General features: G+C 38.3%; 1 protein-coding gene across 1 annotated transcript; it reads right to left on the reverse strand.

The window, feature by feature from the left end:
• Positions 1 to 540: 540 nt before the first annotated feature.
• LOC139150580 (uronyl 2-sulfotransferase-like) lies at positions 541 to 1,614 on the reverse strand. The gene has a single exon (XM_070723017.1). It carries the CDS (start codon positions 1,612 to 1,614, stop codon positions 541 to 543), a length of 1,074 nt encoding a protein of 357 aa, XP_070579118.1.
• Positions 1,615 to 13,689: the final 12,075 nt, after the last annotated feature.

The following is a 13,689-nucleotide window of genomic DNA, read 5'->3' on the forward strand; positions in this document are numbered from 1 at the left end:
AAGTATCAGGAATTTGTCATCCTTTTCATATGAAATGCAGATTTCATAATGTACACTTTCACTTTGCAAACATCAAGATGTCTTTGATTTTTTAAAGTATGGCGCCCGATGGGCGTGCCGAAAAATATGAAACATCCTGATCTCTCTGATATATATGCCTTGTATATTAAAGCATGCACCTGAAGGGCATGCTGAAAAATGTCTGATAGGAGCTTGAAGAGCACGCTGAAAAATATTGAACATACAGATATCTCTGATGTGTATGCTTGATATGTTAAAGTTGGGCGTGCTGAAAAATATGACTGATTATTAAAGTTGCGCGCCCGAAGGGCGCGCCGAAAAATACAACTGAATGATGAAACTTGTGGCTGACACTAGCATTTTAGGCAATGATGAGCCTGTGTCAAAATTCAAAAACACACTGACCACCCTATTGGGTATTTCAAAAACATGGTGACCCCCCTATCACCAAAGTCAAAAACAGGGTGACCCCCCATGAATCCATCGCCCCCCCCCAGGCTGAAGAAACTGACCAGTCCCTTACAGACTGTTATCCAACAAAGAGATGTTCAACTGTTTTTTGATCATTTCCAGTCGGTCTCTGACAAACTCATAGAATTCATATTCAAGACTCAGGCGCGTTTTCATTACGGCCTTGGCATTTGAGTGGGTTTCTATCTTATTTGAAGACTTGTACATGATAGCGTTGTCTTTGACTTGCTTGTACACTAGGTGAAGACCCGTGAAAAACTGTGGGAATATTTTCTCGAGAACGAGCAAGGTACTGTCGAAATCTTCCAGAATGCCGACAAATGCATATTTTACTATCACATTTCTTTTAGCTCTTTCGAGTGCCCAACGACTTGGCACGTGACAGGCAGGTTCGTGGCCACAAAAATATGGAATGATTATAAATCCACCTTCTACAGAACATTCATGTTTGTTTAACAAAACACAATCCTCAAAAGATTGGTTGAATTCTTCTATGGTGCCGTTGAATCCCATTCGGGGACCTGGTTCAAGTTTGTCGCCAAACCGCTTATAATAATACCTGGAAGCGAGATGTGGAACAGGCTCCCTTATCAGATTGATCCATGAGGGCGCTCTTACCCCAAAGGTGCTGAAGTCGATGTAATATACATGCCGATCAAAAATGAACGGCGGCTTCAAAGACTGGATCTCTGCGACCAGGTCCCTCTGTTCGCTTAGCGTTAAAGTTCGTTTCAAGAAAATCCTGCTTGAATTGCCAGAGAAACCATTCACGGTGCAAAGTTGTTTGTAAGCGTTCATGAGACTACGGCTACCACTCTTGTCGACGCGGTTGTAAATGATGCGAGTCTCACTCAACGTCCTTCTCAGGTCAAAGGGCAGGGATGAGCCCGGATTCACAGAGTTCAGGTTCTCTCCGGTGACATTAATTTGTCTAAATGTGTGGTTATTGTACAGAATTGATGTCAGTTTGGAGCATATGATGATGACGTTCTTACTCACATCAATTTTACCGGACTTCGACAGGATTGACAGCAAGAGAAACAAGAAGAGCGAGGAAGCTGTCACGACAACTCGCCGACCCCTCAACAGTTTCTTGAATCTTAGTCTTAGGATTGATATCATTGCTACGACCAATGAAAGACACACTTCACCTGAAAAGGAGCATGAAAATTACTCTGTCAGTGTACCGTAGAATAAGGAAAAAACTCACGAAAATCGGCCGCACACGGGAGTAAACTAGCTGAGCAAACAACCTCGAATGAAATTTTGCCAAGCTAATTTCTCTCGTGTATGGCAGGCTTTAACAGTACAATGTCGAACTTGAACATTAGTTCTGTAATGAATAATATCGATTATATTCTCATAATTTACCCACACCTGTATTATATTGTTTTTTCCTTCCAAATTTAAGCACAGCGATTTCGACTGTTATTTGTTTCATCTTTGTACAAAGAGTCGCGCCCATTGCGTTGACAAGTGCATGGAGTGAATAACTACTCCAAACTGTTGCAAGAAACAGTGAATTTTTGTTTCTAAAAACAACCGATATCTGTTTCTTAACGGCATCTATTTCTTGTACACTGCAATATTATCAAAGTTGAAAAGGCATATATGATAAATTCTCACCTTTTTTGCCTCCTTTATAACAATGATTTTTAGTTTTCTACTGCACCCAGATGTCGTGTTCTGATCAAATATGGCCTTCCAATACGCCTATCACTGACCTTCAGACTCATTTTCAACGTGACACCTTGAGGTCAATAACAAAGATGACGTCACAATAGTGCTTAAGATGGTTTTGGTCTGTGTTGGTATCTAATACAGACTGGGCAGGTGACCCTGGTCTATTGTGTTGATGAGATGAAAGACTTTGCGACTGACCCAAATTCTACTTTTACTGAATATAGATTCTCCGTGAGGGGAAAAACGAGAAGCATTGGGATACCAAGTTCATTAATTAAGCACGAGTAATATCTCTGCGTACAGTGTTATTAGCAACTTTTTAAGAAGAAACTATGACAGTTCGCCGAAGTTATTCAAACACTGAGGAGCTTTAAGGTTTTTAAATACAGAAACGAGTTTTCTGTTGAACTAACATATAAGTTAGTTGGCCGACGCGATGGCATAATAAACTCCTTACAGGTTTGTTCCATTCTGACAATGTCCAGCTTTGCACCTTCCCTTTTTGCCCATTTCCGTTCATAATCTTCCACCGAATACGTAATTATTTTAATGGCTCTGGTTGATGCATCTCATCCTGAGTAAATAATCTTATAAAGATGTAAGTGTTATGCCCATATCGCCACTACAAAATTGTATACAAACACTATATAAATGAGTTACGTATGGTATAGCGTATTTTTCACAATCGCCATTTCTAGGATAGAGCAGATTTTCATCGGTGTATTTGCAAATTAATAAATATCTGGATACGTCGCCGCGGAGAACTTTTCAACGTTGCAAAAAATACTTATTTTATGATTGTTATATCATGATTCTCAGCTGGTTTGTACCTTGATGAGCAATCTCACTTAAACACCGCCTGAATGTCCCCGGGCCACTACATAGGAAGGATATACCCATAGTTACCACTGACTTACCCCCCTTTTAAATGTCGCCTCATGCAGAGTTTTGCTCAAGAAAATCAATAAAATGTGGACTTTTGACTCCTTGTTTTTCACTCTGGCACAACTTTTGACCGTGACCCTAATTAAGTACCTCAACCTATAACCTTGTAGATAATGTAGTTTTTGACTAAGGAAGTTGGCAAAAATGTAGCCTTCTACCCCCATTTAACGGAAGATTGTAAAGCTTGTGCTTTGTAGTTCGAACTCTCAAAGGTATACTTAATTCGGGAGTGAGGCCCAACTCTTCGGGCTACAGCGATGGAAAATTTAAGCAAGTCTTAGACTGCATCATGTAAGTCAGTTATTGAAGTTTCCTTTGCACAATGCGTGGATACTGACAAATAAACAGAGTTATGAATTACTGTTTACTTGAAGTTGTTGTTTCTCATTTCATTCAAATTCTTACATGTGCATGACAAATGAGGCGTTTTGGGGAATGTTGATGTAAATCGCCGCCAACGACAGAAACTACAATTTCTACTTGGTGGCGCTCTTATGATGTCGACGGATTGACCACTTTCCAAAATCAAAGCATACGTAGATACAAGAGCGATAAAACATGGGAGAGTCTGATTGAGTAACCGAATAATTCTGTGATGTCGTCTTAAATGGCAGGAATTCCCCTCTCAATTATATTTTTTATCGGTTTCTTACGTAGGGAAAACAGTTGTAAATTATATTATTTGTTTACATGATACCATAAATTTGAGTAGGGACTTCTACGTTCAACTCATCACTTCAATAATTGAGCTCTTGCATTTATTGGATCGACTTTGCTTTACCGGATCATGTAATATTTACCGTTTGTAATGTGCCACTACCTCCAAGATTGTTGATAACAATTTTTATACACATCCAATGGAGGATAATATTTCTGCTCTTAGTTGGAGCATTCTGACATCCTCATGACGTTCAGGAAACTTCAAAGTATACATTCGAACCATTTTAAAAGACCTGAGCTTACATTACCCTAGAAGGAATGAGATCAAAAAGAATAAACGTCTTTCTTCGTAGAAAAGACTCAAGATTACAGATAACAGAAGAAAACACACTGCCATCGATCATTAGAATTCTTTTGATAATAGTAGTTAGTAGATGTAGACAGTAGACGGCGTGATAAACCTCCTCACATCAAATACATTTTCATCAATTGACATTAGATAATTTTAAAACAAAATAGATTTATGTTTTATAGAACCCAAGAGGCTGGATGGGGCATGTACCGTTTATGTGAACTGACTTTGTTTGTCATTATCCGTATACTACAAGACTACAGATGATACATTAATAAATAATCTCAGTCTGTAGTATATGATACAATGGACTGAGTGTATTTATTAATATGCCATATTGGAACATTGACAGATTAAATGGCAAACTAATTCAAAGTGTGATCACAGCCTTTGCCTAACTAACTACTCTCATCGAAACCTTCATGGTTAAAAACGTCACCAGCACCCATAATGCCATTGTTTTAAGAGAGAGGCCACTATATCACAGACTGTTGACATCTTACCTAACAACAAGCATCATATCGACGACATTTTGAAAAGTCTTGCAAAAGCGACATTTTGCGAGGCTAATCGAAGAATTTTGCGCACAGAATCAATACTGGAAACAAGACCTGAATGTGTAGCCTGCCCTTCCTGTTTGTGTGTGTTTTTCGAAACGTTTTTATTTTAAAAGCGTGATGGTAGACATGTCCACTTTATGACAAATAAGATACAAGAGAATTGAAGTACAAAGAGTGATTAAAAACCGATGTAGTAGGCCCATGAAATATCTGCCTTTTGATCGAAAAAAGAAAGAAACAATGAAAGGTTTACTGTAATACTGGTAGTATAAGTTTTAACATGTCATGGCCATGTTTCAGAAAACGTTGCTCTGAGCGCCCTCCAGTGTTTGACTTGTCTGAAGTGAATCGAAGCAGGTGCCTCAAATATCCCAGTCTTACCAAAGTTGGCTTGCTGCAGCCATCAACGAGCAAATATAACATCTCCTTCATTCTGAGTGACATGTTTTGTCTGTTTTCAATATGAACTCTGATTACAGAAGCAATCTTTCGAATAATTGGTGTAATTTGTTGAAGTGGTCTTAATTACGGTTGTTACAAGGACAAAAACCGCTTCGCATAAAATTAGCATGGTTGATTGGTTGAGTATAAAATGTCGAGAATATATCAAACAATTAAGCACTTGTTTAACTAAACCAAACAGTTCTGATAATGCTGTCGCGTTACTCCATACTATGAAATGTTTGTTTAGGTGGAACAACATGGGATTCCTCTTTCTTTCATCTCAGTCTTTCTTGGTCTTCCCACTTGTCGCCCCAATCACTGTCACACAAGCAGGCCCCCTCCAATTTGCCCCCTACCCCTGCCTCCTTTAGCTTTATCTCAACATCTCTCGTCTTTCTGTTCGTTTCTCTTACCCCCTCCCCTTTCATGCATTGCCAAGAGATTACACCAGATGTTAATGAGTCAAACTTGGTTACTGCAGTGAACGATTGTGTACTTCCAATTTTCACAATGGCTTGTATCATGTGTTTGAGTATTTGTCAGTTAAGCAAAACTTTAAGAGTTTTCTTGTAACACATGCCGAACATTAGAAGGTAGGTCAGCCGGGTACATTGTGCTCGACGGAGACTCCGAGAAAAACAGAAAAAATCTTGGTAAAATCTCTTCTAGATTTCTTCAAAATATGCAAAAAATGTCGTGAATTATAACACGTAATGTTCGCGGAAAGGAAAGAGACATAGTTTTGTATTTTCCTTTTCCTTTTCAAATTTTAAAGGAGCCATAGCTGTAAATTTTGGCGATTATTTCATTGTACTTGTTTTGTAGGTTAATTGCAGGCTCTTGTTCTACTCCTTCAAACATGTTGAAGCACCAACTACAGCTTGTCAACACAGCGTCTATTGTGTAAACATGAGTGCATTCTGGTCCGGAATACAATTCTCTTGTCAACAATTAAGTATGTAGTCTACACATGTATAGGCTGAGTTGACAAACTGAATAATGTGTATCTAAAAAAGCTTTTGGGGGTAAAATAAGGAACAGCAGTTGCCATTAATAACGAAAATAGCGAAACAAATAATCAAGTTACATGTACAGCTACTGGTCCTTTAATTGTACACCAACAACGACAAGTTTGTTTGTAGGTATCTCCTCAGTATATTTGCATTGAACCACCTGCTTCCTAGATCCTGATTCACGTGAGGTTGCTCTGTCGCACTCGACCATTTTCTTCTGCCGTCAATCGCCCCGTGTACGGTTGACTGCAAAACAAAACACTTGTCAATATTTTCATCATGAATAGATGAGTCTTGTCCAAAATCCAATGTCGAGTAAGGAGTCCCCCGAGATCTGATATTAAACAAAAGGGGAAATCATAAACGGCATGGGTTCACTGTATGTAATTAACACATCGAAACGCTAATTCAGTTAATGACACGCAATTATCACTGATTGTGCTAATGATGTCCTCTCCACCAGCACTGCACATTTACAATAGTCTAATACGAAAGCTTTATGTCATGATGTCAAAAAAATCTAGTAATCAATGTTTTGGGTATCTTAGTTCGAAACCTACCACAAACGATAATTTCTTGAAAATCTGCGTTGTATAAGATCGTATTTCGTCTTCTTGTCAAAATTGTCACTTTTTCTCAATTCTCTCCGTTTGAATGCGTGGGGACAGTGGTGTTGATTTAGGGACGAGCAACTAAATATTGAGGTCAAACGCTGCGTTGCAAATATTGTCAAGATTTTAGCTCAAAACTGGAAATAACATGGAATTGTTGTAAAACACAAGTATGCATGCTCAGTCTGTCTCGAAAGGAAATCATGTTAAATCCGTGAAAGATAAACAACAAAGCATGTTCACATTCTCACCAGGCCAAATGTTATGTCACTGGGTATCCCTAGGCAGGTCAATAAAGACAAAAAAATCAGCAATTCTTTGTGATATTTGACTGTGCTTGTCGTGTAATTTTCAGAAATATCGTTTCTAACACTTCCGAATGATGTCAGGTGTCCGACATAAATTGATAAATGTTGAAATGTTTAGGAAGTTGTCAAATACTGAACGTTTGCATTTAACTGAACAGTATAGCTAGGTGGATTTAACCACTGCAGCCGAGCAGGCAGTCTAACTCTCTTAAAGGATTTAAGGAGGAACCGGAATTTGCACTGGTGGAGTAGTTGATGCGCATTATGTACTGTAAAGTATGAAAATTTTGGACAGCTGTGCCTTTCAGTGCAACGTGAAATAGGTCACCTTTCTCAGTTTTCAAAGCAAATTTATGTTTTAAAAAAACGTTGATATTCAGAGGCAGCCCATTTCTATACAAATCTATTACAGTCTGCAGCTATGCTCGTACATACTGACTTCGTGCATGTTACGGAAACATGGACATAAAACAGAAATACCTGAGTAGAGAGACCTTTGAAAGGAAAAGAGAAAACGGGGATGGGGGTATTTTAGGCGATGGGTAAACCTGTTGTTGTGCAGACTAACAGTCTTAAGGCGTGTAATTGTTTCTCGTAAATAATATCGAAGGGGACAGTTTTCATCCCTGGTTCTAACATGAGTCTCTGTTGACATTGACAATGGTCATGGTGTTAGTCATTTGTTTCCCATCGAACGTTTTATCAAGTTAATCATTGTGTTTTGATGTTAAGCTGCTTAACAACCCGCGTCTGTGAAAATAAGTTTAAAACGTGATTGACCAGTCTTGTCAATGATAATTTAAATTTATCCCAAAACACTCTCTAAACGAAAGCATGGGCACTTTATATCATATTATATTTGCTTCGTTGCAAACGATAGTCTTGCTAGCCGCAGACAAACCTTTTGGAGACACGAAACATTATCGAGATACAGAACTGAAACAGAAAACTGACCTTTGACTTTACGAAGATCCGATCTCCCAAGTCTTCTTTTTGTTAGTGAATTAAGAATCTGACTGGTTTTCTAAGTCAACCGTTATTTTCATCGTTTATGAAACGCCGCTGGGCAGGTTGTCGCGTTTCTTAGTCCACCTGTTTAATTGAAGTTATTGTGCAGGGAATAGTTCAGTAAACACCGGCTACCCATCGTTGGTGCCATTTTCAGTGACGTCCCTTTCACCCAAAACAGCAAATTTTATTTTAACACACATTATGGTACAAAGTGACAGTCAGTCTCATCATGTTCCACTGTGGCTTTTCTCACATAATTATTTAATTTACTTTGAATTAATACGATATTCTATAAAAGTCAGGTAAACTGATGTCGGGCGTCATACGCGTCACGTGATGCGATTTCTACAGTACAATATCGTTTTCAAGCAGGCAGCAATTACATAGTGTTGTCTGTTGTTAATCTGTTGAGATTATTTAACCTGATAGCAAAACAAAATTTTAACTTTACTATTTTAATAACATAAACACGACCCTCGTCAATCCTATGAAATAATTAACTCATGGGTATTATCAATCACTTTTATTCACATTTTTATCAATTCCAATGCGCATGCCTGGCTAAACACGTAAATTGTCTAAAGTCGAGGTCATGTACAAGAATTATACATTCACCGGTAAACCTCGCAGAAAGTGTGAAGAGATTAATGACGGGCAATGGACAAAGAAAACTGTAACAGTGGATGAAAATTATCATTTTTACGTCGGAGATTATTCGGTAGAAAATTGAAATCTTCGGAGAGCAAATGTCAGTAGATTTTGAATGACAACACAAGCTTTGTAAATTCTTCTGACAACATGTAAGTTAATTATGTTAAGGTGTATATGATACAATCTTCTGGTGTTAGTTTACAATTGTTTCACTAACGGCTATTTTCATCATAATATTATAATACTTATCAGGGTTGCCCAGGACTTTCTTACAAAAATAAATAATCGCCGAATGCCTGTTAGTCATGGCAAACCGACGGACTGCTCGACAGACTTCAACGATATGGTGATGAAATCGAAAATTTCCTCATATGTCATAGAGACGAGAATCAGGACACTAATGACAAGAATTCCCATTCTGAGTACTGGATGTCGTTTTCCGACACAGCACATTATCCCCTCAATGTCACAGCTGACGCAATTTCGGTTTCATAATTTTGTTGGATAACGGAGAAGTTTTCCCATTTTACGTTTTGCCCTTTTGCGGTTTGGAATTTGGTTTATTTCACTGGTCATTAATAACTGCATCATTTTATGCATTTTGATAGTACGACAAGTGATCACTGAAATTTCCAGATACCTGTACATGTTATTGTGACTGAGATTGCAGAAAGCTTAAGCAGAAGCCGCCACGCGAACTCTCACAAAAGGCGTGACCGAGCGTGTGCCATGGCACGTGATAAATAATTTAAATCCTGCAATTTCTTAAATTTTATTAGTTTAAGATGATCTCATATTATTTATTTGTTGCATTTATTTATTCATCTCTCTCTCTCTCTCTCTCTCTCTCTCTCTCTCCTCTCTTCTCTCTCTCTCTCTCTCTCTCTCTCTCTCTCTCTCTCTCTCTCTCTCTCTCTCTCTCTCTCTCTCTCGTAAACCACAGATTCGAACATGAATGTTACAAGAGCCATTGCCGCATGTATCTGAGATCCTTGAGCAGGAAACATCATCATCTGGTCAAACATCAGTGACGTATTGACGTTTCACCGGTTGTATTGACAAGTAGAACATTTTTGGCATTTCGTCACAACAGATTATGATCAGACAGTCAACGTTCAAGATCAAGGTGAAGTTTCACTTAAGATGATGAGTAAAAGCTGAACAGGCTGATATTATGATCTCTGTTGCTCTCTGTCTCATTTGATATGGGAATGGCTGCTGCAGCGAAAGTGTAAATCCGAATCGTTCGTTGGAAAGAAACGCTTTCTAGTAGTTACAAGTCGTAACACCAAAGTAATCCAATCGTCACTGATCCCACAGCACTCTCTGATTTGCATCTATCCCGATGAGTTGGTTGCACAAACCATGTTGTAATCAGCCAGGGCTATTTTTCCGCTCCATAAAGCTTTCAATTTTCTTGTCAAGCGAACAAAAAGGATGCGCGGGAAGGGTTTACACGCTTCGCTAGATTTGTTTCAATCTCCGCTGCGAAAGGACAGGGCGATGAGTTGCTGTTCGCGCATGACTTGTAAACACACTCCTTTTTGCATCGCCGAGTGCTCGCTTGCGAGTACATGTACGTTTTTTTTCACAGCTTAAGCTTGTCCTTCGTGACGAAAAAAATGTACGTCATGGCTGAGTACAGCTGCCGATACGCGCGTCTTGGAGACATTACGCGCGCGCGAGATTTAATATCACATTGTAAATTTCATAACAATCGTGACACCACAGTAGATTTTACAAATAATATTACGGCAAACTTTATTATTTTGAACAGCGATCTATTCTTAAGAGCCGGGATCAAGTTGATGAAGCCTCTAAATAAATAATGCTACTTCAGTGCGTTCCTTCTCAGGCGTGATCAAATCAAATGTCGTCTCCGAGAATTTGTTTTTTTCACAATCCGATGAAAGTGAGCATTAACCCCTACACATTCTCCTTCAGTCCAAAGGCCCGATCTCGCACAAGTAATGCCGCGAACCCCCCGCTTTTTCAAAATATTTACCTTTAATGATGAAGTTATCATTTTGTGAAACTATAATCGATTTTGGTTTTTACACGCATTGTGTTTGGCACCAAAGCGTGGACTGGCCTGTGTTATTATGAGTCAACGCAATTTGCTTTATGTAAAGTCTTCATTACGACTTGATTTCATTACAGGCGTGTGTGCATGTTTAAATGTACATTTGGTGTCTGTGTGCCCTTTTTATTTGAAAATGCATTGTGTGTGTGCATATATATATATATATATATATATATATATATATATATATATATATATATATATATATATATATATATATATATATATATACAGAGATCATCAGATCGTCACGATCGAAGTAACACGTGTAACTTTAGTTATGGACATTAACATTACTTTTTATTTGTAGTAATTTGTACTTAGCATAGAGAACTTGACCTGACCAAGGAAACGTCTGAAAGTTTAAACAATTTGGTTAATCTGTTTGCTTGTTGGCGCTATTGTCGTTATTATCCATACAAACTATTTCTTCTAATGTGCCTCAACTAGATTGATTTATAAATTTTGCTGAACGCCGCTCCCCCCCCCCCCCCCCCCCCCCCGAGTACTCTCATCTGGACTACGCTTACATTTTGTCACGTGATATATTTCTATGTGGTTGTTTTTGAGAGAAAACCAAATTCGACTTCTGCAAAACGGTAAGAGAGATCACTGACTATCTAATGTTAAAGTGATAGGCTAACTTTTGATAACTTTTTCCCCTTTGGTTTCTTGCAATGTTTTTAGCCTCGCCCTCAGGGCATTCCGACTGTTTCTTTTCGCTGAAGCCATCGTTTATTTATCGGCTCGGAAAGTTACGACACGAACGTATACGTGTTTTCAAGTCCGCCCTGGGATGTTCACAAGTCCTCTGAAAATGTTTGAAGTGGAGTCAGTACACACACAACAAAGCGAGTCCGCTAGCGCTTTTTCTCTTTACAACGGGGTTTTGACACTGTGCTGGGAGATTTGTGAGAGCCGCACTCGAGACTATGGAGTCTCACTCGCGCGTCCACTGGGATTCTAAATGGAGCGGTGTTAGCTTTTCATCGTGTTCATGTTCAGATCGACATGTGTGCACGCGGGGATAGATTCTCCAACATGCATATACAATATTGTAGCTTTCGTATCGACCACTGCATTCCAATTGAAAAGCCATGTTGTAACTTTTTAACGCCTGTATATTGAACAGTTTCACTGTTGGCCTGTTTTACGCTCCTTTTTTTGCGAAGTAAACTTTCAAATCATCACCATTTAAAGTGTGTTATTTAGGTTTGCCAAAATATTCAAGTTAATTTGTGAAAAATAACTAACTTTTCAATTGAAGTAATTTGCGTTATTATTTATAACACTCTGGCGCTCTGCTTTTAGCACAGCACTGTAATTTCTCTCAAGGACATCTGTAAACTTAGAGAGAGGGGGAAAGGGAAAGGGAGAGAGAGAGAGAGAGAGAGAGAGAGAGAGAGAGAGAGAGAGAGAGAGAGAGAGATTGTACAGTGATATATATATACACACAGTGATATATATATATATATATATATATATATATATATATATATATATATATATATATATACCCTTTATATATGTTTGAATTGCACCGTGTGAAGTTAAGATCTTTGATAGAAACACTTGGAAAATGTGCAATATTCATTCATCTATACATATTGCCTGTCTTAACTTTATTTCCGACCAGAAACCACTAACTTGAATTCTTGGAAATCAAATTCTCTATAGTTGGATGATTGAGTGCATTTTATTGGATTCGCAACGTGTTTCCGAAACTACAGTTTTTCAGTGGTTTATCAGACGAATACGCGAACCTCTTGTGTTTTTTCATGCCGAGTGATACGCCACTGGTGTTTGTGGTGCAATTGAGAATCTTCCTTCACTTTTTGACGGACGAGGATGATGCCTTCCTGGAAAAAATTAAAATCACTGGCATGTCGTACTATACTTTTTGCATTCATCAACTAGTCCGTTTTTGCAATTACCGGAAACGATTTGCATGTTTTCCTTTCTGGGGTTTGACCTCGTGGCTTAATATGTTGGTTGATGATGACTGCTTCATTGTCTGTATTATAATAATAGCGCGACAAGTATTTCATCATCTTCATTAAATTACCAAACAACTTCACGTGATACCTGTATAATACATGCAGGCTCACTCAAACAAACATCGGTATTGTCCTCCTTTTTTTTACAATTCAAACCTGTAAAACGCTGAGGAAATTGCCGCTACTCAAACCTTCAGAAAAGGCGTGACCGTGCCTGTAAGATGTGATAAAGCTATAATTTTTGCTGTAAATTTCAACGTTATCAATGTCAAAGAAAAGTTATTTCTTGTATAATTTATATTAGTTCGCATATAGGGCCTATATATATATATATATATATATATATATATATATATATATATATATATATATATATATATATATATATATATATCGTCTTATCTCTCTCTCTCTCTCTCTCTCTCTCTCTCTCTCTCTCTCTCTCTCTCTCTCTCTTCTCTCTCTCTCCTCTCTCTCTCTCTCTCTCTCTCTCTCTCTCTCTCTCTCTCTCTCTGCAGTTCGGATTAATGACTTTATTCGAAACCCAGTTTTACGATTTTTGAAAGTTTTAAGCCGAACTGTGTCTGTGCATTGGTTAGTAAAAAGCAGCGCAATCTTGACAATATTGAATAAACCTCTTGGTAGGCGATTGCATAATGTCCATAATGCGTCATAGCAAAGTGTAGACAATTTTGAGCTCATAGTAACTCACAGTGCAGTGACAACTGCAAAATGTTTTAAAGTCGTGCTGTAAGATTGCTGGATATCATCTACAAAACGTTTTGGAGGAAAAAAAGAAATTTGTATAAAACACTGACAGCTTTACAGCTGTGAATTGTTGGAGGGGTGGGCAATGATGGTCATGAGAAATCGAAAAAT

This window comes from Ptychodera flava, chromosome 14, assembly GCF_041260155.1.
Source record: "Ptychodera flava strain L36383 chromosome 14, AS_Pfla_20210202, whole genome shotgun sequence".
Classification (NCBI taxonomy): domain Eukaryota; kingdom Metazoa; phylum Hemichordata; class Enteropneusta; family Ptychoderidae; genus Ptychodera; species Ptychodera flava.